The sequence below is a fragment of the Camelus ferus genome, chromosome 15 (genome assembly GCF_009834535.1).
Source record: "Camelus ferus isolate YT-003-E chromosome 15, BCGSAC_Cfer_1.0, whole genome shotgun sequence".
NCBI lineage: Eukaryota > Metazoa > Chordata > Mammalia > Artiodactyla > Camelidae > Camelus > Camelus ferus.
In genome coordinates, this window is record NC_045710.1 from 50,692,839 (window position 1) to 50,718,140 (window position 25,302).

The window sequence follows — 25,302 nt, forward strand, 5'->3', positions numbered from 1 at the left end:
ATTTTAACACCTGAATTGCACTCCATCGACTGTGAGAGAACACTGATTTCTAGCTGTTTGTTTTCATCCTTCTTCCCTGCAGCCTTCTCTGTTTCCTTTGTCTGCTGGCACAAGAAGCCTTCCTGGGGTGGAATCCCCTGCCTTCCCAGAACAGACAGTGACACATTATGCCCTGGAATTTAATCAATACGGATACTTTAGAGCTAAAAGGAACAAATTTCCCAAGCTTATCTTGTTCCTGGAAAAAAGAGTCACTAAGAATGCTAATTGATAAGCTGAACTAACTTGGCAAATTCCTCTATCGATCCATTTTGTTAGGTTTTAATTTTACTCCCATAGTAGTGTTCCTCAGCAATGCAGTTTGCTTTAAAGTCAAATGCAGTCTTTGAGTACATCCAAATTCTTTTCAATATTGGAGTTCCAAAAGAGCCTTGTGAAACACTTGACTCAGAAAGCTGTTTCAAGGCGGGGGCCAAGGGCTAAGCTAGGCCATTTGGAATTCTGACGGCAAATCACCAGTTTGCTTATTACTAACGATGTATAGTAGAAGAAAAGAAGCAAAGTACCTGTATTAACATCCTAGGGCTGCCGTCACAAGGTACACAAACTGGGGGACCTTAAAAGTATAGAAACTTATTGTCTTACAGTTCTGGAGGCTAGAAATCCAGAACCCAGGTGTTGGCAGGGCCCTGATCCCTCTGAAATCCACAGGGGAATCCTTCCTTGCCTCTTTCTAGCTTCCGGGCTTTGCTGGCAGTCTTAGGCATTCTTTGGCAGAGACTGGAGTTGAGCAACACATCACCATGAGGAGTTCTCCCTTTGTGTCTTGTCTTCACGTGCTGTTTTCTTGGAAGGACACCAGGCATGTTGAATTAGCTGCTCACCCTACTCCAGTATGACCACATCTTAATTTAATTAATTACAATTAATTAATTAATTGCAGTGACCCTATTTCCAAATAAGGGCACGTTCTGAAGTTCTGGGGATGAAGACTTCAGCATGTCTTTTCTTGGGGGATGCAGCTCAGTGCCCAAGGAAGTTAACATCATGGAGTTCTCCTTTCCTCTGTCAAGTGTGTAGAGGGTAATGAGTGAGTGCTAAACACTGACCGTATCCAGGAGGTGAAACCCTGGTCTTTCAGCATTGAAGACCCACACCTTCTGGTACTTGAGGCCTTTGGATGGGCTTGCTGTGGACCACAGTAGGCCTGAGAGGTCCAGGCCAAGGTGGACTAGCTCCTAGAACTCAAGTCTCACTTGCTGGAGAACTTCCCTAAGGGTATAAAAACCCTCCATTCCTTTACGTGGCCCATGTTACATCTTTGGAGCATATTAAAACATCAGAGCCCCTTAGATCAATTTTACATTGTTTTTGCAACCTTGTACAAATGTTCTGTTCTAGATTTTGTTTTGGCGTTACCCCATAAGCTTGCATTAGGGATATCATCAGAAATAGATATAAGAATGTCACTATTACATTCATTGTGGAAATGTTATTGAGGTCATGTTAAATAACGCTGTTAGTGATGATAGCCACTGAGTCTGAGTTTCTGTTTTAAAGTTAACTATTTGCTGTGTTTGTGCTAAGTGCTTTGCCCCGTTACCCTGCTTCATTATTGCAACAACCCTGTGGGTTGATACTATTCTTAGTATGCAAGTGAGAAAAATGAAACTTCACCTAGAGCACACAGCTAGCAAGGGTTGAAGCCAAGATTCCAGCCTGGGTGGGTCTACCCGACTCCATTGCCTGCACTCCTTCCTGCTAAGCTGAACTACCTCTCCCACCGCGACTCCTTCACCTAGACCTCTGGATGAGACTTCTCCCAGTGTTAGGATTCCCTTTATAGTGTTCATGACCCCCCGAGTGATGCAGAGGAGACAGAGCTGACCGTCTCCATGAATATCAGGTTTTACTGGAATCATGAGCACAAGGCTATGAGGGTCCATTTTAACTAAGGCTTATGTAAGATGTAAAACCCTCTCCCCTTGCTATAATGCAGCTATGTCCCTATTCTGTTCCGCCCCATCACCATAACATCCTACCACTGATAATTTGACCCATTCTGCCACTTACCAAAAGGGTCATTATCAGAAAAGTCAAGAGAAACAGACCTGCTATGTGACCTCAGCCCTGAGGGTAGCCTCAGCTATCTCTTCTTTCCCTCAGCTTGTGAGCTCTTAGCATCTTAAAAGCACACAGCACTCTGTTATGAACAGAGGAATGTTTCCAGAAGGGTCTGAACTCCACTGACATCTGGGTACCAAGAATATCACTCAGATCCTTCCCTGTGTGCAACTTCAGCCAATCAAATGCACACCACAGTGGCATACACCTGACTAAGGGAAGAGTGATGAGGCACGACAATTTTAGAAAGTGCTGGTTATGACTAATTAGGCCAGTTTGAAAGACAGAAAGACAGATTTCAGAATATCATAGCACAGGTTGCTAATGGGTTTATAATAATGCTTAGTGTCAGCGAACAGAGGGGAAGATACATTAAAAACCACAGCTAGTTTGATTCTACCCTCTGCTGCTAAGTCAGGAAGCCCGAAAGAGCTCCATTAATGCAGATCGCCGATCTCTAAACTCAGTGTTGCCGAAAGATCAGCCCCCAGCCCTGACGAGCCAAATAACTCAGAGACAGGGTCTTGGAGCTTAGAAGAAAAGAGACAGCTTTATTGCTTTGCTGGGCAAAGGGGACTCACAGTAGGCTGGTGCCTTCAAAACTGTGGAACCCCCCTTTGGGATGGGGTGGGGTGGATATATAGCCATAGTTTAAACAATAAAGCATCAAGATCACAATCAACAGAATCATTTTCTCATCAGAAGACTTAGAATGGCGTCATGATGCCTCCAGGCGACCAATTCTGTAGAGGCTAGTGGTTGTCACTTTTTTGATCTCTTCATCTCATAAGCACCCAAGGCGTGGTCTTCTTGGTGTTTAGCCTACTTTGTAAGGTTATGGTTCTGTGACCTCCCTGGAGAACAACTCAGAAACCAAGTATGATTATAACTTTTGATTACCGGAATAAAGTAGAATCAGTTAGATCAATCGCTTTAGTTTTAACAGTGGGCCTGGAAGCTGTGAGTAGTAACCGGTCGGTCAGGTTTGTTGACCATTTTAAGGGCAAACATAAGAATAAGCAATCTGTTAGCCTAACTGCGGCCATTTTATTATTTTTCCTTCATCAGTACAAAGAAAAGCAGGGCTCTTCTTAAGCAGCTAATCTCTCTTTTCCCCTCATGGACACAGTGAGTCTCGTTATTGGTTACAGTTCCCTCTTGCTTTGGTTTCTAGGCAGAGAAACCTGTGGCTCTCGTCAAACAACTACCCAGGTCATTAAGGTCTCCATTTTGGTTTCCTTCCCACCCCCTCCTTTACCGTCATTTTCTATGCTTTGTGCCCTGTCACTGAGTTTCCTCACCTATTTACTTATTTTTATATTGAGTTATATGTATTTCTCTATGCTGCCCCACATAACATGAATAACATTAACAAATTGGTGAATACATTAGAAATATTAAGAGCACCTTGATCTTAATCAGCAATTTATCTCTCAGATAATCCAATTGAGATGATCCCTACTGTTGATGTTTTTAATTTTTAGTCTGTATTTGCAGAGGGTCAGACTCACTAACTTTGTATCTCTTGTACACATCAGAGTCTGTCTCACTTGAAGACATGTTGATCATTTCTGGCTGATGCTACTCCTCATCTCTGGTGTCTAGACCTGCTGTCTCCTCTTTGTGACTTCCCATCCTTCCCTCTGCCATGCAGTCAGGCTTCTGTCTCTTCTGTTCCACTGCAGAAGCTCTTGTCAGGGTCACCTGGAAATTCCATGTTGCCAAATCTGACCATCCCTTCTGTGTCCTGCACTTATGCCTGCCTTAGCAGGCACTGACCACTCCCTCCTTCCTCAGCTTCTGGACAGACACACGATCCTGGTTTTCCTTTTAGCCTCAAGGACCATGGTCATCCATTCCATCCTTCTCTGCGTGAGAGGCCCCAGCTTGTCCTAGGACCCCTTTCTACACTTTCTCCCTACGTCATTTCATCCAATACCATTCGTATGCTGACGTGTCCTAAGTTTACTGCTCACTCTAGACTTGACCTCTAAATTTACATTGTATAACCAACCATCATTTTGACAACTCCACTTGGATGTTTAATGGGCATCGCAAATTTAACATGTTGAAAATAGGACTTCTAAATCCCGCTCCCCACTGCCATCCCAAATCTGGGAGTCCTCCAGTTTTCCCCATCTGGGTAAATGATGCTACTCTCCTGCTTGGCTGCTCAGGGAAAAAGGTTTAGAGTTACACTTGCTTCTTTTCGTTCCTCACCTCCCACAGTCAGTCCATCAGCAAGTTCTGCCGCCTTTGCTCCAAAGCATGTGCTGAGTCTGTCTGTTTCTTTCCATTTTTACTGCTTCATCCTCGTCTACCATCATATTCCTGGATCTTGGCCCAGATTCTCAACTGGTCTCTCTATCTCCCTATAGCAGCCCAAGTGATCTTTTAAAAAAATTTTTTTTACTTTTGCTTAATTGTAAGTTTTTTTGGGGGGTCAGTTAGGTTTGTTTGTTTGTTTGTTTTTAATGAAGGTACTGGAGAGTCAACCTGGAACCTCATGCAAGCTAAGCAGGAACTCTACCACCCCGCCCCCGCCATGATCTTTGTAACGTGTAAATCATATCATCTCCCCCATCCATTTGCTGAAAACCTTCCAGTGGCTCCTACTACACTTAGAATAAAATGATAACTCCTTACCAGCTTGTGAGGGTCCTTATTCCCTGTCCTAGCCACCTCTCTGTTTCTCTTTCTTTTTCATTTTTAAAAATTTTATTATGGAAAAGTGTTGTGAACAAAAAATAATGCAAGCCATATCAGTAAATGAAGAATGCTGAAGCCATCAAATCATCAGCCACTGCCGCCACCCCCGACAGTGCAGAAAAGTAGCAGCACAACTACCACCTCCCCCTGCCCCCCCCCCACGCCTCTGCAGCCTGAGGGGACTCGGAATGTGAAAGGACAGGACACTGGCCCTAGATAGCTGGGTACTTATCAAAGGAATGATTTCAGTGAGCCCAGACATTTGCTCCTTCCCATACATAGAAAAGCACTCAATTCTTTAACTTGAGATGCCTGGTTTTCTTTAACAGTTATCTTTAATGTTCTGACTACCTGGTCTTTGTTGTAAAACTCCTATATATCCTGGCTCCTGCCTTACGTTTTCAGAGCAGTCCCTCAGAGCAATCCAAGAGGCTGTCCTCCCGGGCTCGGAGGGGTTCGAGCCCTCAGAAATGTCCGCGGAATAAAACATAACTCTCAACTTTTAGGCTATGCATTTATTTCAGTCGACAGTGTAAACACATAGGAAAGTAGACCAAATATGAAAAAGAATCCCTTTGTGCCTGTCGGTAACTGTGAACTCCTGGTCAACCTTGTTTCTCTCCACTTACTTCTCCCAACTTGTGTTATTTTGAAGCAAATTCCAGACATCTTATTGTTGCTGAAAGATCAGGCCCCCGTCCCTGACAAGCCAAATAACTCAGAGACAGGGTCTTGGAGCTTAGAATAAAAGAGACAGCTTTATTACTTTGCCAGGCAACAGGGACTCATAGCAGGCTGGTGCCTTCAAAACTGTGAACCCCTCTTGGAGATGCGGCAGGGTGATTATATATAGCCACAGCTTAAACAATAAAGCACCAATAACAATCAACAGAATTATTTTCTCATCAGAAGACTTAGAGTGGCATTATGATGCCTCCAGGTGACCAATTCTATGGAGGCTAGCTGTCATATTTTTGATCTCTTCATCTCGTAAGCATCCAAGGCGTGGTCTTCTTGGTGTTTAGCCTACTTTGTAAGGTTACAGTTCTGTGACCTCCCTGGAGAACAACTCAGAAACCAAGTATGATTATTGCTTTCGATTACTGGAATAAAGTAGAAACAGCAAAATTAATAGTTTTAGTTTTAACAATGGGCCTAGAGCTGTGAGTAGCAACTTGTCAGTCAGATTAACTGACTGTTTAAAGGGCAAACGTAAGAATAAGCAATCTGTTAGCCTAAGTGTGGCCATTTTATTAATCCTTCTTCACTATCCTCTCATCTATAAGCTATTTCAATGTGTGCATGATTCAAGCTCTTTAAAAAAGATATATAACCACAATACCATTATCATACCTAAAAACGACTGTTAACACTAGTTACTTAATGTCGCTAAGTATCAAGTCAGTGTTAAATGTCCAATTGTCTCATAAATGTCCTATTTTTTTTACTGTTTGGTTGATTCAGGATCCAAGTAAGTTTCATCCATTATGATTATTGATACACCTATTTATCTCTTTTAAGCTCTGTTTCCCCTCCATCTTTCTCTTTTCTAATTCTCCTTGCTACTTACTTGTTGAAGAACCTAGACCATTCGTCACGCAGTGTTTCTCACAGTCTGGGTTTCGCTAATCACAGCCCTGTGGTGGTGAGGGTTAACATTTTCCTCTCTCCTGTTTACTGTAAATTGGGATTTGGCCCTAGAGGCTTGACTGGATTCAGGTTTGATTTTCCCCTTGCTAGGGAGATAAGACAACTTCATAGGCAGTGGTGTCATTTCTCTTTCCACCCCACAACTTGCCCACCAACTCGAGCCACACTGGCCTCTGTCCCGCTCCTCCCGCAGAAGCCAGTTCCAGCCTCAGGTCTTTTGCATCCACTGTTTCCTCTGCCTGGAACACTTTCCCCGATCTTTGCAGTCAGCTGCTTCCTGTCATTCCTATCCCAGCCTGAACGTCACTGCTCAGAGCAGCCCCTCCAGGACCTCTCTGTCTGCCCTGAAGCACTTCTCACCACCAGCTGCCTGGTGGAATATTAATCTCTTGGCTTGTTTACTGTCTGCCTTGACGAACTTGAACGTCAGCTCCAGGAGAGCATGAGCCTCATGTCTCACAGTCACTGCTGTGTCCCAGCACGTGGAAATGTGTCTGGCCCACGTGGGCGCTCAGCCAACGTTTGCCGCATGAGACGCCTCCATGCTGGTGGGAGGGTACCTGTCAGTTACGTCTCTCTCTGTGTGCTCAGGCAGCCAAGGGAGGCACCGTCAAAGCTGCTTCAGGCTTCAGCGCCTCCGAAGATGCCCAGACCCTGAGGAAGGCCATGAAAGGGCTCGGTAAGTGTCACCATAAGTGTCCCACTGGAGGCAAACACCCCCTCGTGTGTTGTGCAACACAGAGGGTGTTGTGTCCACAGGCAGTTGTGAGTCAGTCTCACTAAGAAAACACCATGGGAACACGTTGGCTTTGCAAAGCAAACTTGGTGGGAGGGCATTAATTACTCACTCTTACTCCAGAATTTTAAACTTAATGCACACTTTCCGGATTTCCCCAATTATTTAAACCTCTTTTGCATCACAGCATTATGAATTTCTAGAACTTTAGAAATGTATTTGTTTTCCAATTAAGCGACGCATGCCTGTAGTGCCACAAGGTTTACAAAACACTTTCACAAGTGTTATCTTAACGGATATACGCAATAATCCTGTGACGTAGCGGGAGCAGCTGGTGCAATTGGTATTTCCACCCCATTTTACAGATGTGAAAGTGAGACTCAGAGAAGGAATGCGCTAAGGCATATAGCACGTAGCACACTCAGCAGAGCCCACCTGAAGCTCGGGCCTCCCAGCTCCAAGCCCATGTTCTTTCCCTGAGTCAGTCCCTCTGCCTGACTGTGACGGGTGTAGCTGGGACGGTACCCACATGCAATGTGTGGCATTTTAGGTGAGAAGGCCAGACCAGAAGAGCTTGTCTTCAGTGCACTGCCCTCTGGAAGCTCCCGAGGGCAGAGTCCTCCAGCCCGGTGGGCACAGCCGTGCCGGGGCACTGCAGGCCACGCTGGCCGGGACCCTGCCTCCAACCTTGCCTGGGTGGGCATTTGGCCAGAGACGTGCTCTCTGGTTCATAGCTGCTATTTAGAATCTCCTCGCGATTTGGATAAAACTGCTTGATCATGAGGTGTTTTTCTCTCCAAAAAGAGCTCATCTTACCTAGCCCCAATGCTACTAACAGCAACAATCACAATAATGGGGAACATTTATTAAGCTCTCCTATGAGTCTAGCATAGTGTGTTACATAGTGTATTCATTCCTTGCTGTACAGCAAGAACACCATCCTTCAGAACGTGGCCCACATGACATTCGGAAATCCCAAAATCAGAATCAGGAGACATTGAACACAGCCACCCCTTTTCAGTGCCTGCTGTGTGGGCTGGTGCCAGGTGGACGGTGAGAGGAGACAAGGACTATAAACCCCGTCCTGTGGTCCAAAGTTCCAACAGTCAGTCGATGGATGCTAGGTGGCCAAGGCATGCACAGAAATGTGATCAGTTCATAATATGATAGCAACAGGAGGGGCACAGAAAAGACCCCATTAAGGGTCAAAGAGATCACATGTCATCTGGGGGCATCAGGCAAAACTTCCTGGAGGATGTAGAAATCGAGATGGGCCTTAGGAGATGAATTGAGCTTATTCAATAAATAAATAAATAGATAAGAGAGGATGTGTTTCAGGTGAATTGGAATAGCATGAGCAAAGGCAGGGGATGAGTGTGACCATCCTCCTGTTTTCCATTTTAGCTGAGGCCTGAGGGAGTTGCCATAAATACATGGAGATGTGGCTTCCATCAGGATGTGCTTACAAAGCGGGAGTTGGCTGGATAGGAGCCTTCTGAGAAGGCAGGTACCACAGGGAGGTCCTGAGGGTGCTACTGATGTGGGAGGATGGCCAAAAGGCATTGGCCAGGAAACCATCAGGATGCTACATAGAGGGGTTAGGGAGACATAAGCCCGTAGACTGGTGACGAAGGAGGTCAGGAGAGAGGAGTGCAGTATAGTTGGGTCAAGTACAGTAATTCAAGAGCTAAGTGTCTGGATTTGGCTGCCTGTATCCTTTCATGTGGGTACTTAGAATAGTGAACGGGGTACTGTGGAGAGTCCCAAATGGCAGACTGCAGCGCCGGTAGTAAATCCAGCAGATGGTGGGGAGCCTTCCTGTATCCTGAGCAGGGAGGGACACCGTGAGAGTTGGTCTTTTCAGGAAAATGAATGTGGCAAGACTTTGGGAAGACCAGTTATGAGGTGCGAATACTAGTTAGCCGACTCTACAGTTGTCTAAGAAGAAAACCTCAACTGGAGTGGTGGTGGTAGGCATTAAAAAGAGGCGACAGATGCAGAAAAGCTTTTAGAGCTAGATTGTGCGTGACTTGACAGGGAATTTGAATGTGAAGGAAGAGAGAGGGTACAAAAGTTAAAGCTATTTTTAGGATTCAAGCCTGATGAACCAGAAAGGGGTGGTACCTTTCACAGAAATGGGGTAAATTAGCAAACTCTCCTGAGAGTTCTGCAGGAAAAAGGATGCGTGTAGCTATTACCCTTTTTTTTTTTAAAGAGAACAGAGAGTAGGTTTCTAAGGTATGTATTCTTAAAATTTTATAGCTTCTTCCCTATATCTCACATTTTTGTGGATCTCTAATTTTGCAAAGAATAACTGGTGAATCTATATTTTTTTTCATTTCTCCCTGAAATGTTTCAATTAGACTCTCCTCTGTAATTCATCACAGCTCCTCATATAATATAAACAATGGAAAACGGAAAACTCACCCAACATACATGAATATCCAGCTGTTACTAAGACTGAAAGACCAACGCGAAGGGTCAGAATAAAGTCTCCCTGTAAAAGCTGCTGCAAGAAGCAGGCAAAATTTAAGCCATTTTAAATTTGTAATTCATAATGAAAAGTTTTGGTAGTGCATTGCATCTTGGGAATTCATGGGCAGTTATAAAAAGGTTCCCAATCAGGGATCAGGAAAGATAGCTTGGAAATGAAAAAAATGTATTTACAGATCTCAAAACACAGTAGGATACAGGGAGCAGCTAATTTAAACCCTGTTAAGTGCCAAATCTGTGAATTAAAAGATGGGTTTGAACTGTTTCAAAACTCAGAAAATGATAAAGAGAGAAAAACAAGGAGAGAAAAGGCAAGAACATGGAAGATAAATATGGGCGCTCCAAAGACATGATGCGAATTCCAGAGAGGGGGAAGTGCATGATCACAGATGACATTTATTAGCTATTTAGTAACTGAGCTAAATAATTCACTTAATTGTTTTAACACTTGCAGCAGCCCTGCGAGGGAAAACAGTGTGACCACTCCCATTTATAGATAAGGAAACTAATGCTCAGAGACGTTAACTACTTTGCTTAGTAAGTAAATAGCTAATTAAAGGAGAGACTGAGACTCAAATCTCATGGCTCTTTACCCCCCAAAGTGGACAAACCCTCTGAACAAGAACTTCTTTTCTTAGCAAGCTCTCTGCGTGTGTTTGAGTTCCTCCAGTGTCCTCAGATGAACCCGTTTTTCTCATTTCTCTCTCGAATCACACTCACTCACCATCTCTGCTCCACACCAGGCACAGATGAAGACGCCATCATCAACGTCCTGGCCTACCGCAACACGGCCCAGCGCCAGGAAATCAGGACGGCCTACAAGACCACCATCGGCAGGGTAGGCAGCCGACTCTGTGGCTCCAGGTGGTTGGCAAGGATCCTGACAGGCAGCAGGGAAGCAGGGGCCTCTTCCTTCTTGATTCCTCAAGTAGTGGCCCTTTGTTTTTTGTTGTTAGTGATGGTTTTTAGTGTTTTTTGTTTTTGCTTTTGATTGAACTATAGTTGATTTACAATGTTGGTTTGTTTCTGATGTATTGCATAGTGATTCAATTATACATATATATTCTTTTTCATTATAGCTTATTACAAGGTATTGAATGTAATTCCCTGTGCAATATATTAGGACCTTGTTGTTTATCTATTTGTATATAGTAGTTTGTGTCTACTAATCTCAAACTCCTAATTTATCCCTACCCTCCCCAACTTTTCCCCTTTGGTAAACATAAGTTTGTTTCCTTAAAAAAATGAAAATAGAGTTACGATATGATCCAGCAATCCCACTCCTGGGCATATATCTGGATAAAAACACTCATTCGAAAAGATACATGCACCCCAGTGTTCACAGCAGCACCATTTACAATAGCCAAGACCTGGAGGCAACCTAAATGTTCATCAACAGATAACTGGCCTTTTTTTTTTTTAAAAGACAGATCCTTTGCCTTATTTAAAGCTGTTCTTGGAAGGAAAGAAAAAAGTTTCAACATACACAGAAGTCCCTCCACTGTACCTAGCCAGACATGACTTCAGGGAGCTCTTGATTCACAAACTCAAAGCTAAGTTTAGTCTCATCTCTCACAAGTCCTTGCGGGGACTTGGTTGTGGAATGGGCTCAACCTCCACCGTTCTGAGCACCGGGCAGGGCTAAGCTTCCAGTGTTGCTCAGCCTGGTATCTTTTTTTAGGTCACTTGTGGAGGAAGATCCTCCAAACTGACTAAAATATTTAAATCCAGTTTGTTCTAAATAGGCTCTCATATGATTCAGAGTCTATTCTGACTCTTCTACATAAACCTGTTTGTATATATATGTATCTTAGTAGCTTATGCATTCAGAGGTTGTTCAGTCATCATGTTTTCCCCTTCGGGTTTGAATCCCACACCCCTGAGGAACCCCCTCTCAGTCTCATTTTCAACAACTCATTTACCAGAGTCACTCACCCAGTCTTTCCACATCGCTGAAAACCTACCTGCCTGATTAGAGAATCTTTTTATTGAGGAAACATTATCAGTGAGTGCGTCCAGGTCTCAGAGTACTATAACTCCATGATAAGTATTTCTATTCTTGGATATTTTATAAACGTCAGAAAGAGAAAGAAGAACACCATATGCTATCACTTATATGTGGAATCTTAAAAAAAATGATACAAATGCACTTATTTACAAAACAGAAACAGACTCACAGACATAGAAAACAAACTTATGGTTACCAACCGGGAAGTGGGGGTAGGGGTTGACAAAAGGGATAAATTAGGAGTTTGGGATTAGCAGGTACAAACTGCTATATATAAAATAAACAACAAGGTCCTGTTGTATAGCACAGGAACTATAGTCAATACCTTGTAATAACCTATAATGAAAGAGAATATGAAAAGGAAGATATGTATATATATGTATAAATAACTGAATCACTATGCTGTACACCAGAAACTAACACAACATTGGAAACCACTATACTTCAATTTAAAAAATAAAAATAAAAAATAAAAAAGTAAATGCAAAGAAACTAAAACAAAAATTAAATTAAAATTGAAAACGCTAGTCAGACAGGGCTGCTTTTCAAAGACGGGGATTAACCTGTCGGGTGGGACAGGGCTGGCTCACCTTTTCCCCGGAGCATCTACACACAAACCTTGGCTGAGCACCAGTGGAGAATGGGGCTTCTTCCCATCAGATTACTCAGACTATCTGCTGAGCATTTTAAAGTCTTCTCCATTCCCAAAGAAATTTAGCGCCCATAAGCATAATGTGTGAACTAGAGACAGAGTATTGCCACACACTTAGGGTTGACGATTCTGCTTCAGAACTAAGTTAATCTGACAGCAGTTTGTTAAGATGACCAACGTCAATGGATTGACTGAACACTTATTTATTTGTTCATTCATCCATTCGACACGTGAGGATGTAACAAAAATATGCACAATAGATTGAAGTACAGTGTTGTGGACTCAGGTTTGTGAGAATCAGAGATCTGAACTTGACAGCAAATTGTCTCCTTATTGCTTGGTTGATCTTAAGCAGGTTCTTAAACCCTCTGACCTGTTCTAGGAGGAAATGTGACTAAATGTGTTTAGAATTTGGTCCTTTGTCCAAATAATTACATTTCTTTTTAATAACTGAGCCTTAAGAAGTGATCATGAATGATCCACAAAGATGCAGCTAAATGCCTGTGGAGAAGAATAGTAGAAAAATAAAAACAGAAAGAAAGAAATTGTATTGTGCCTACATATGGAACTATCTGCAGCTGTTAAGAGTGTTGTAGGTGAATATTGACTTGGAAATATATTCAGGATATATTGTCAAAGGAGCGAATACATTGATCTCAGGACCCCTGTACACTCTTAAATTATTGAGGACTTTTATGTTTTTGTGGGTGACATCTATTGATATCAACCATATTAGAAATGAAAATTGAAGACATTTAAAAATATGTATCTGTTAGCTTATTTTAAAAACAATAATAAATCCATTACATGCAACAGAAATAACATTTTTAGGAAAAAGAGCTTTATATTCCAAAGCAAACCAAAAAAATTTAGTAAGAAGATTGACATTGTTTTATATATTGCAAATCTCTTTAATGTCTGTTTAATGGAAGACGCTGGATTCTCACACCTGCTTCTGCATTCAGCTTGTGGCCATACGTGGTTTTGGTTGGAGTATGGAGAAAATCCAGTCTCACATAGGCAGTTGGGAAAGGGAGAAGTATTTTAGTGTCTTTTCACATAACTGAAGATCTGTAGATGTGTCAAGCAGCCTTTGGAAAACTCCAGTGTGCAACTGTGAGAGAATGATGGTGTAACATCAGACCCCAGCGTCTCACAGTCTTACTATAAAGGTGGTTTCGCTCACACGGGCCCCAGGAAGGGATCTCGGAGGCTCCAGACATCCCTGGACCACACTGAGGGTGGCAGGTTTAAGCTACCACAGCAGTTAAGCAGAGCGCTTTCTTGCATCACAGGAGCTGCTGGATGACTTGAAGTCGGAACTGAGTGGCAACTTCGAGCAGGTGATCTTGGGGCTGATGACGCCCACCGTGCTGTACGACGTGCAGGAGCTGCGAAGGGCCATGAAGGTGCGTGCCCCTCCCCTCGGCTCCGGGGCTGGCAGGGCCAACGCGGACCGCTGCCGGGCTTTCTCAACACACTGTGACAAGGGCCTTCTGAGAGTGGGGAGGAGGAGGTATAGGAGAAAAATGTCCCTTCATTTAGGACAGCTTGAAAACATGACATTATATAACAGCAATTGTAAGTATACAGATCTTCCCCCCTAAATTGGGGAATCATTTGGTGTTTCCTGGGGCTCCTTAGGCAGTGGTTTTTGGTGCAGCTCCAGAAACTTTCTTGCTGTATTAGAGACTGCTGAGATATGGAACTTTTGACTGACACTTCTGGGTCTGCTGTGAGCTCAAAACTGACCCCCAAAAAGGGTTCTCAGCCTCCTTCGATACCGGATCCACTGTGCCCTGCTCCAGGGTCTACCAGTTTTTAATGACCAAGTATGAAATTCAGAGACAGTAACCCTCCTCAGCTATGTCGATAAATACTCAGCCTTGTGGAAGGGTCTGGGCTAGGCTTTTTGGGAAAACAAAGAGGTAACAGCCTTTGCCAGAGGATTCTGCCCTTCAAAGGAAAAGTACAGGGGATCAAGGAAGGACTAAGCCCCCAGAGGGCAGAAACTGTCCCTAACCTGGAACAATAACCAACACATAGAAACAGCCCATAAATGTTTGTTATTGCAAATAATGATTATGATAAACACGTTGGAATTTGAGTGGGACAATTAAAAGTGAGAAAATCCGGTTGCTCGAATTCGGTGAGTTGTCTTTATTCTCTGCAGATTCCCGGTTGTGTTCCTCCTATGCCTGGGACTCAACTTGGTAAACTGAGTCCTGACACTCTCTCCTCTGGGTTTTGCATGTAGGGAGCTGGCACGGACGAGGGCTGCCTGATCGAGATCCTGGCCTCCCGGTTGCCAGAGGAGATCCGACACATAAACCAGACCTACCAGCTGCGTACGTAGCATCCTCAGTGGCCCTGGCTGAGGCCCTGTGCTCTGAGAACTAGACTAGCAGCAGGTGGCTATGCACTGATCAGACACTCCTCACTGAAACACTGACCGAGGGGGATCCTCAGGTCCAAGCTCTGCTTTCAGATGGATCCCTGTCTAGACAAATGGCTTTTCAAGTCTTCTCAGGTGCACCAGCCACTCTACTTAGGCTCCCGGGCGAAGTGTTTTATTACCCTGAAAGCTGGAAAGATGTTCCTTATCCAGCAGAGATTCAGAGGGTGGTGCCACCAGTGAATCTCAGCATTCCAGGGAACTGCTGGGAGAAGCTGTCTGGCTCACCATCCTACCTTCAGACTGGACTGAAGGTCCTGCAGCCACCTCAGAGTGACAGCCATTTACCCCCCCTGTTAAAAATCTCCAGAGGACGGCGGGGAGGGTATAGCTCAGTGGGAGAGTGTGTGCTTAACATGCACAAGGTCCTGGGTTCAATCCCCAGTACTGCCATTAAATAAATAAACAGACCTAATTACTGCCCCCTGGCAAAAAAAAAAAAAAGAAAAGAAAAAGAAAGAAAGAAAAAAAGAAAATCTCCAGAGAACAATACATATGAGGAGCCTTTAAAAGATGCATGCCTTTTTGCCCTAAGAATATAATAATAATAAAAAAAAAAAACGCACAAAGGCTTAGATTCCCACAGTGTTTATTCAGTACTGTTTGTATTAGCTTAAAATGTCCTACAGTAGCAGATAGGCTGAACAAAATATTGTCCACACTGTGGACTATTATGCAGTCATCAAAACATATATTGAAGGATATTATTAAATTACATTCAGCGGTGTGGTAGGTGGGTAAATGAAAAAGACAAATTATAAAGTGATATGCTATGATCCCATTTAAAAAAATTTTTTTTGACTTTTTGTTTTTAGGGGGAGGTAATTAGGGTTTATTTATTTATTTAATGGAAGTACTGGGGATTGAACCCAGGACCTCATGCCTGCTAAGCACCTGCTCTACCACTGGCTATACCCTTCCCCTTTATGATCCCATTTTTAAAGAAAGAAAAATATGCGTATGAGGGGGAAAATGAGGAAGGGTATTCTCCAAAATGTTCTCAATGATTATTATTTCTGGGTAATTAGATTAATGGTGAGGTTTTGTTTTTTCCCCCTTCATTTTGCTTATTTCTTTTCCCCTAAGTTTTCTGTAATAAACATGTGCACTTTGGTAGAAAGAAAACAAAACAGTAAGAGGTTTTTGGTAAGTGTTTAGAGCAGATAATTCTAAACCTTGGGAGTCTGGTTCTCACGCTGGCTCCCCCCACCCCACCTTGCTGATCACAGGTCTTCTCCCCTTGGGGCTGTGATGAACTTGGGCTTGACAGCCCCCTGCTTGTCCCCAGACACGGGTTCAGGAACTCCGCTCTGTTTGCCTTTCCACGTGCAGCTCAGCCTTTCCAGTTCTCCATGTCCTGCAAACCACACTCAGGATAGACCCCCGGACAGTAGGGACCACGGAGTGGGGATCACAGCCTCGCCTTCTGGGTGTCCCATTTTAAGGACCAGAAACATCTCATTTCCCCCATGATGACGGGCTAGACCTATCTTGACCATTTTACCAGAGTTCAGTTTTTGGAAAACTGATGAGGCTCATTTTACTCTCTTGCTAGAATATGGGCGGAGCCTTGAAGATGACATTCGCTCCGACACTTCCTTCATGTTCCAGCGGGTGCTGGTGTCTCTGTCCGCTGTGAGTCACTCCCTCCATTGGCTGCTTTTGATGGGGTTGGGTTTGATTAAGACGCTCACTCTCTCTCCCTTTTTCCAGCCTTTTCTCATCCTCTCAACCTCCCAAATGTGCATATTCCCCTGTGTTTCTCTTGGTTCTCTCTGTTGCTTTATCTTCTCTCCTTTAGAGACTCTGGCTAGTCATGTGTGCCCATCTGTTCTCATTTATACGGACAAGTACCTGATGCATGCCAGGTGCTCCCAACACTTAGTGAGCTGAAAGTGATGAACATGATCAAGAGGCAGCCCTGGGCTTTGAAAGTTTGTATGGTCATCAGGGGATATACCAGGTACACAGGTTGCTATAACACAGGCGTGAAAGGAAGTGCCCCAGAAAGAGGCACAGAGGAAATGGAAGGATCAAGGAGAGATTTTTGTTTGCAGAAACAAAGAGACGGCTTCATGGCAGAGGTGCTGGCTCAGAAAGGACTCGGAGGGTGGCTAGGATTTTTAGAGGCATAGGTGTGGGAGGGTGCGTTCCCGGCCGGAAGAACAGCAGTACAAGACAAGGAGGCAGGAAACACGGGGTGTGTTTGGGGAACAACTGGCCGGGAAGTTGAGCTGGTAATTCTATGAGCAAGGTGGAAAGATGAACCAGGATCCTCTGCTGGGAGGAGTCCACGCTTTCTTTGGAGAGCAGTGGGGAGCCTCTGAAGGTTTGGGAGCAGTAGAGTGATATGACTGGAACTCCTTTTTAGAAGAGTCATGTCATGGCGATGTGTAAGATGAATTGACCTGGAGGCTGGGAGACGAGGCAGGAGGTTCCCTCAGCATTCCAGGTGAGAGAAAAGCAGGACTGCGCTAGTGTGGGAGCAGGGGTGCCAGAAAAGAGAGATGGATTTGCATGATGTTTCACACAGCTTCACAATTTTATCTCCATCCCTGACCTCCTTCCTGAGTGTGAGACTCTCGTTTCTCACTGCTTTTTAGATGTTTCCTTACAGATATTCTGCCGTCACCTCAAATCATTCCTGCTGAAGGAAACCCGAACTCATTTTCCCTCCAAACCAGCTCTTCTTCCTGGCTTGTCTTTTTCTCTTAATGTTGTGGCTGTTCTTCCAACAGCCAAAGCAGAAGCTGGAAATCATCTCCGACTCCCACCTCGCTCTGTCTCCGATATTTACTTAACAATGCCGGCCTGCTTTTTTTAAGTTTTATTATTGAAGTATAATTGATTTACAATGTGTTAGTTTCAGGTGTAGAGCAAAGTGATTCAGTTATACACATACACATACTATTTTTCGGATTCTTTTCCATTATAGGGTTACTACAAGATATTGAATATAGCTCCCTGTGCTATGCAGTATACAGTAGGACCTTGTTTATTTATTTTTTATGTAGTATTTAGTATCTGCAAATCTCAAACCCCTAATTTTTCCTTCCTCCCTCCCTCCGCCAGCCTGCTTTTCTGTTTCCTACTGTCTTTTCTTGTCCTCCCAGATTTACCCCTGCTGAGCCATGCCTAGACCATAGCACACTGGGACAGTATAGCAATAAAACAGTCAACAAACCAGAGGAAAGTAGCCCATTTTGCCACTGTTTGGCAGTCGTCCAAGGCTTCAACCCTGCCCTCCCGGCGAGCTGGTGTTGGAGAGGGATGGGGCACTTTTAGGGGCTCCTTAAGCCCCACATTGGTCCCTGAGTCTCTTGATCTCCTCTCTGCCCAGCCCCTGTTTGGCAGAATTGATTTCTGTAGATTTGCCAGTTAGGAAGACAGACGCCAGCTGGGGAGACCCAGGAGCAGGGGGTAGGTGGGAAGAGGGGGGGTGGTAGTGGTGGGGGCAGTCACCAGGCTGCATTTGTCCTCCTGCCCCTTTCAACTGTCAGAGACACCCACATAACATCAGGGAGCCACCCTGGGCTCACCCTGGGCTCGGTCAGATCAGAGCCATGGGCATAATGCAAGCACATTCTAAGACACCTGTCCTCTCTTCCTAGGCTGGAATCATGACCCCTTCTGTTTGATTACCATGTCCTTGGGTTCCCAGGTATTCTGTCTTATCAGAGCCCCCAGATCTTCCTGGATGCTCTCTCAGTCTCTTTGGTTTGTGTTTCTCATCCTCAGGGTGGCAGGGATGTAGGAAATTATCTGGATGATGCTCTCGTGAGACAGGATGCCCAGGTGAGTTGAACTGCAGCTTCTTTCTTCTCTTTGACCAATAAGACAGGCCCAAGTTGGGGGACACCCTCTTCTCTTTCAGTGTATGTTGGCCAGGCTGGGATATGTTATGAAAAAAGATTCTCACAGATGACCCTTAATAGCAGAAGTTTCTCACAGAGATACGTGGGGCTGGGGCGTGGCGTGGGCATCGTTATATAAGCATCCCTGCGTTCCATGTTTCCTAACATTGGGACCGTGGTATGGCTGCCCCATAGAAGCCTGGAGGGTCTTCTGAATCACTTGGAGGTAAAGGGACCTGCCTTCGCTTTGTTGACCTCAAATTTTTACCTCCCCAAAGGGAACATCGGATACAGCCTATGTAAAATGGCTTGGCACAGTGGGTACCCTGTTGGGTAAAATTAATGCCAAACCCCAAGAGGCAGTTGCTTCCCTGGCACCAACCCCTGGTGTATTTACTGTGGCTAGGTAACACTAATAATAATAGCTAGTAAAATCATGAGTCCTTGCCAGATATCAAACACTGTTCCCAGCTCTTTGTATGACATAAGTCATCGCATCCTTGCAGTAACTCTATGAAATAAGTATTGCTATCCCCATTTTATGGACAAGGAAAATTGAGGCTCAGAGAAGTCAAGTTCCTTTCTCAAGTTCACAAAGATAATAAATGACAGAACTTGGATTTGAACCTAGGCAATTTGGATCTAGACTCTATACTCTTAACCAATATACAACCTTAGAGAGAGATTGGTCCCATTCAGTATGTGAGGTAGGAACCTCTATGGATTCTGGAGGAAAGAACCTTTTGCTTTCACTAGAAGGGAGAGGAGTAGATGGGTCCTAAGAGTTCTGAGGACTCAGGGAGGCCTATTGCACCGAGGAGATACAGGAAATTGCCTTCAGTCCAGAAGCTTTGAGGAGGGAGAGGGTACTGAAAACAGTGTAACTCTCTGATGCTTATGTGAATGCCAGCTACCTCAAGGAGAGCATTTTGGGACATGCTGGAAGGAACCTCTATAGCCCAGGGAACCCCATATTTAAATGAAGAGTTAATAAGGAATTTATTTCTGAAACATTATATCCATGATCACTTTTTTAGGCATTGACTAGGTGGAAGACTTGTTTTTTTCCTTACAACAAATCTGTGGAGTAGATATTATTATTTCTGTTTTATAGATTAGGAGACTGTTGCACTGATTTAAATAACTTGGACAGAAATCAAATAGCTGATAGAACTGGGCTCTTTGAATCCAGATCTGTCTGATTTTTTTTTTTAAACCATGCAATTCATATTACAAAGCTGTAGTAATCAAAACAGTAAGGTATCGGCATTAAAACAGACACATAAATCAATGGAACAGAATAGAAAGCCCAGGAATAAATATATGGTCAATTGATTTATGAAAAAGGAGGCAAGAATATACAATGGGAAAAAAGATAGTCTCTTCAATAAATGGTATTGGGAACACTGAACAGCCACAAGTAAAAGAATGAAACTGGACTGCTGTCTACACCATACACAAAAATTCACTCAAAAATGGATTAAAGACTTGAGTGTAAGAAACCATAATTCTCCCAGAAGAAAACATAGCTGATAGGCTATAAGACTTAGGTCTTGGCAATGATTTTAATCTGACACCAAAAGCAAAACTAAAAAGTGGGACTACATTAAACTAAAAAGTTTCTGCACAGCAAAAGAAACCATCAACAAAATGAAAAGGCAACCTACTGAACAGAAGAAAATATTTGCAAATCACATATCTGATAAAGGGTTAATATCCAAAATATACAAAGAACTCAAACAACTCAAGAGCAAAAACCCCAAACAATCTGTTTTTAAGATGGGCAGAAGGTCTGAGTAGACATTTTTCTAAAGACATACAGACGGCCAACAGACACATGAAAAGATGCTCAACATCACTAATGATCAGGGAAATGCAAACAAAACCACAATGAGATGTCACCTCACACCTGTCAGAATGGCTGTCATCAAAAAGACAACAAATAACAAGTGTTGACAAGGCTGTAAAGAAAGGGGAGCCCTCATGCACTGTCGGTGGGGATGTAAATTGGTGCAGCCACTATGAAAAATAGTACGAAGCTTCCTCGGAAGAATACAAATAGAACTACCTTGTGATCCAGCAATTTCACTTCTGGTATTTACTGGAAAAAAAAAATGAAAACACTAACTTGAAAAGATACATGCGCCTACATGTTCATTGCAGTATTACTTACCATAGCCAATATACGGAAGCAACCTCAGTGTCCATCAATAGATGAATGGATAAAGAAATTGTGGTGCATATGTACAATGGAATAATACTATTCAGTCACAAAAAAGAGTCAAATCTTATCATTTGTGACAACATGGATGGACCTTGAGGGCATTATGCTAAGGTAAGTAAGTCAGAAAGAGAAAGACAAATACTGTTTGCTCTCACTTATATGTGGAATCCAAACAAACAAACAACAACAACAACAAAACAAGCTCATAGATACAGAGAACAGATTGGCGGTTGCCAGAAGGCAGGGAGTAGGGAGTGGGTAAAATGGGTAAAGGGGGTCAAACAGTACAGACTTACAGTTATAAATAAGTCATGAGGATGTAATATACAGCATGGTGATAATAGTACACTTTTTTAAACATTTTTTATTGATTTATAATCATTTTACAATGTTGTGTCAAATTCCAGTGTTCAGCACAATTTTTCAGTCATACATGGACATATACACACTAATTGTCACATTTTTTTCTCTGTGAGCTACTGTAACGTTTTGTGTATATTTCCCTGTGCTATACAGTATAATCTTGTTTATCTATTCTACAATTTTGAAATCCCAGTCTATCCCTTCCCACCATCCGCCCCCCTGGCAACCACAAGTCTGTATTCTCTCTCTCTCAGTCTATTTCTGTCCTATATTTACGCTTTGTTTTTGTTTGTTTGTCTGTTTGTTTTTTAGATTCCACATATGAGCGATCTCATATGGTATTTTTCTAATAGTACAGTTAATAACACTGTATTGCATATTTGAAAATTGCTAAGAGGATAGATCTTAAATGTCCTCATCATAAGAAAAAAAATTCTGTCACTGTGTATGGTGACGGATGCTAGCTAGACTCACTGTGGTGATCACTTTGCAATATTCACAAATATCAAATCATTACATTTTACACCTGAAACTAACATAATGTTCTATGTCATTTATACCTACATTTAAAACAAAACAAAAACCATGCAATTCACCAAATAAATATTTTGAGGTTCTTCAAGGAGCACAGTTCTTGGAAGTGACCAGGTGAAAAGTGCTTCCAAACAAATTTGGGCTGGAGGAGGTTGGACTCAGGGAGTGGAACTCAGAAGAGGGTTTTTCTGGATCCTCCGAGTCTTACGAAGAGGCCAGGAATTTAACAACTTCAGCCAAGGTTTCAGCTCTTCTTCCAAGATAAGGCAATAGGAAAACTTGGTCAATCTATGCTACGTGCATCAGTAGCAAGGGACGTTTGCAAACTTTGGGAAGTATGGCTGGATTTTGCCGTAGGAAAGTAAATGAGTCTGAGGTGAGAAGAATTATCAGGGCAGGTGGAATAAGGTGGTAATTTATTATAACAGGAAGAAAATTAAAAATACAGTGAGGCTGTTATCTAAGAGTCTGATTTTATCTATTCTTGGGATGAAAACTGCACTACAGGAAGTAATAGGTAGTGTTCAGAATTCCTGCTGTAGAAAGACATTCATAACATATGAAAAATGCCCTTTGGAGCTTTTGTTAGAAGATGGCACATATTTGATTCCCTTGTGAAAAACAAATTGGGAAATACAAAAATAGAGAAGAATCTGCGTCAACACTGGAAACCATGGAGGAGGGCCATTCAAATGCCAGATAGGCAGCAAACCTGGGCCAAGGACACAGGGGGGCCATTCCTGCCCCCAGAAAAGAGGCTAAACCTCCCACACCATCACTCCCCTCCCCAGCTGGAAGCAGGCACAACAGCTTCATGGAAATGGGGTGGGGGGAGGGGGGCTCCTCAGGAAAGACTTGGGCTGCGTCTCAGCTGCCCCCGCTGGACTGGCAGCAAGTGCTCCTGCTTGAAATTCAGCCACATGAACAGTGAGGAGCTCTAAGAAGACTCGACTTCACCTCGTTCTGGGGGAAAAGCCAGGTCCGGGTAGACAGTGCATCATTTAAAGATGGAAAGAGCATGAAAATCAGCAGATCCCAAGTCAAACGCTGTGTGGCCTGGGAACAAACCGAGGCACTACGGTGAACATGGGACTGTAAGGAAGAGACAGATTCCAGGTCGCTCGGGATCCTGGCGCAGACGAGAGCACAGCCACTACCCAGCAGAGCCCAGCCCAGCTGGCACCCGGGACGCGGCTGCCCTGCTGCCCCTGTGACGCTGGGCGCAGAGAAAGCAGCTGTTTCTGCACTCAGTGCTCAGAACAGCGGGCACTAAGAATGGCTTGAGTCGGGCATCGCGATTTTCTTTTCCTTCCATGAAAGCACGTTGTGAGGATTAAATGAGATACGTGTATAAGCACATGGCAAGCTTTGGGCACAATGGAACTGACCAGGAGAAGGTCCCCTTCCTGGAGGTGATCCATCAGTAGGTCTGTCTGGGGAGGACTCTGTAGAAGTCGTTGGTCAGGTGTGACTTGCTTGCCTGGCTGAGCTGCTGAGCTGGTATCCAGTGGCCTGTGTCCTCTCAGGACCTGTTACTCCGTGGGGGGCCTCTGGCCCATGTTCAGAGCAGGGCCCTAGGTGGGGGTGAAGAAGGTCCGGAGTCACCTGGTCCATGAGTGCTCGTGCTGTGAGGACCCTTCACAGGAGCAGGAGGTGGTTTAGTCATTTTGGAAGGAACGCCAAAGGTTCGCTCCTGGCACGTGTCCAGTAGGTGAGGGAGAAGTCAGGCCCCCATGTGGAGCCCCTCGATGGGCCGACCATAACCCTATAAAAGACCGTCCAAACCAGGGCAGTTGGGAGCAAAGGGGGCTGCTGACCGCACAGGGGCGGCAAGTATAACCAGGGCTGTTACAGCCTCCTTGCAGGTGGAGAGTGCATTTTGCTATTTCCTAAGGTGTTTAGGGTTGAGTGTCAAACAAAAGCTGTCGATCAGTAGCTCTCAACCAGGGGCAGTTGTGTGTCCCTCCCAGGGCACGTGGCAGGGTCTGGAAAGCAGGCAGGAAAGTGGGGTGCTGCTGGCAGTTCGTGGGTGGAGGCCAGGGCTGCTGCTGCACACCCTCCAGTGCACGGGTTGGGGTAGGGGGGTGGTCCCAAATGCTGACAGGGCTGAGGTTGACAGACCTGCTATGGAAGAATTATGGCTTGGGCGGGGAACAAATGAGAGAACAATGAATTTTAATTAAATGAGAGCTAAAAAAAATGCAATGAGAAAATGATGGAGATAAAAATGGAGCTGGATGGAGGGCAAGCAGAGAGAAAGAGAGGGCTAGAAGAGTGGAGGAGAAATGTTCTTGGATGAAGCAAGGACAGACAGAATCTAAATGTTTATTAGAAGCAGGAATGATCAGAAATGACATTGCAGAAAACAATCATTGTTGTGGGCAGTGATACTGAAAAAATCTCCAGAGCTCAGAAGATGAGGACAGAGCAGTCAGAGAGGAGGAGGACTACAGGGGAAAGACAGTGGCGATTAGACTCTGAGACAAGGAGGGTGTAGACAGACTTGCCCTAATATATGTTTAAATGCATAATAAAGGTAAAAATAAAGTGTTTGGTCCTGGTGTAAGAACAGAAAGAAGCCAATGGAAGGATTAGAAAGTCTAAGAGCAGAACCACGCCTGTGTGAGAAGACACAGGGCATGTTTCAAGTCACTGAGGAAAACACAGATTACTTAGTGGAGTTGGGACAATGGGTTAACCATTTTGGAAAAAATAAAGTTAGATCCCTACTTTCACTTTGCCTCATAATAAATTCCAAATAGATTGACATTTTTAATGTAAATAAAGTGTCATTAAGGTACTGTCTTAAAGAATAAATTTTTTCTTTTTAATCGGAGCTGGGAAAGGATTTTGTATGCATTTTCTTTCAAGGCAGAAGCCATAAAGGAAAAGGGTTGGTAGTTTGGCTGTATTAAAAAAAAAAACAAAAAAAAACTAATTGTTTTAGTAAACATTACCACAAGCAGAATTAAAGATCAAATGATAGAATGGGGAGAAGTTTCACCCTATGAATTATAAGCTTAATATATGAAGTATATAGGTAAACTTCATTCAAACATAAATTTGATACCATGAATAAGAATGCCTCATTTCTTAAAAAAATAAAAAAAGACAATGGACATTAACAGGCAACTCAAAAAAAGGAAAAACAGAAATGAAACGGCAAATACACCAAAGACTGTCCAGCCTCACTAACGATGTTAAAAATCCGAACGCAAAAAGATACCATTTTCTACCCATTACTAAAACTTTACTCTTTTCAAGTTCATTTTTAAGGTATTTTACAGAAGTACTGTACTGTGACAGATGGAAAGTTCGCTCTTCACCCACGTGCTCTACTCACTGCTGCTGTGTGACAGACCACCTCAAACTTAGTGACATTAATCCACCACCATTTTATTATGCCCATGGATTCTGTGGGTCAATAATTCAGACAAGGCACAGCTGAGACGGCTTGTCCGCGCTCTATAGTGTCTGAGGTCTTAGCTGGGAAGATTCGA

General features: G+C 43.6%; 1 protein-coding gene and 1 non-coding gene across 3 annotated transcripts in view; both read left to right on the top strand.

Annotated features, from left to right (window-relative positions):
• ANXA4 (annexin A4) overlaps window positions 1-25,302 on the top strand; it is a 63,625-nt gene that overhangs the window by 26,511 nt on the left and 11,812 nt on the right. For both annotated transcript variants that reach the window (XM_032497738.1, XM_032497739.1), the window contains 6 exons: window positions 7,075-7,162; window positions 10,456-10,550; window positions 13,668-13,781; window positions 14,630-14,720; window positions 16,383-16,462; window positions 18,566-18,622. In XM_032497738.1, coding sequence (XP_032353629.1) covers window positions 7,075-7,162; window positions 10,456-10,550; window positions 13,668-13,781; window positions 14,630-14,720; window positions 16,383-16,462; window positions 18,566-18,622 — 525 coding nt within the window. The remainder of the gene's footprint in view (window positions 1-7,074; window positions 7,163-10,455; window positions 10,551-13,667; window positions 13,782-14,629; window positions 14,721-16,382; window positions 16,463-18,565; window positions 18,623-25,302) is intronic.
• TRNAV-AAC lies at window positions 15,149-15,220 on the top strand. The gene has a single exon. It is a non-coding gene; the product is annotated as a tRNA-Val (tRNA).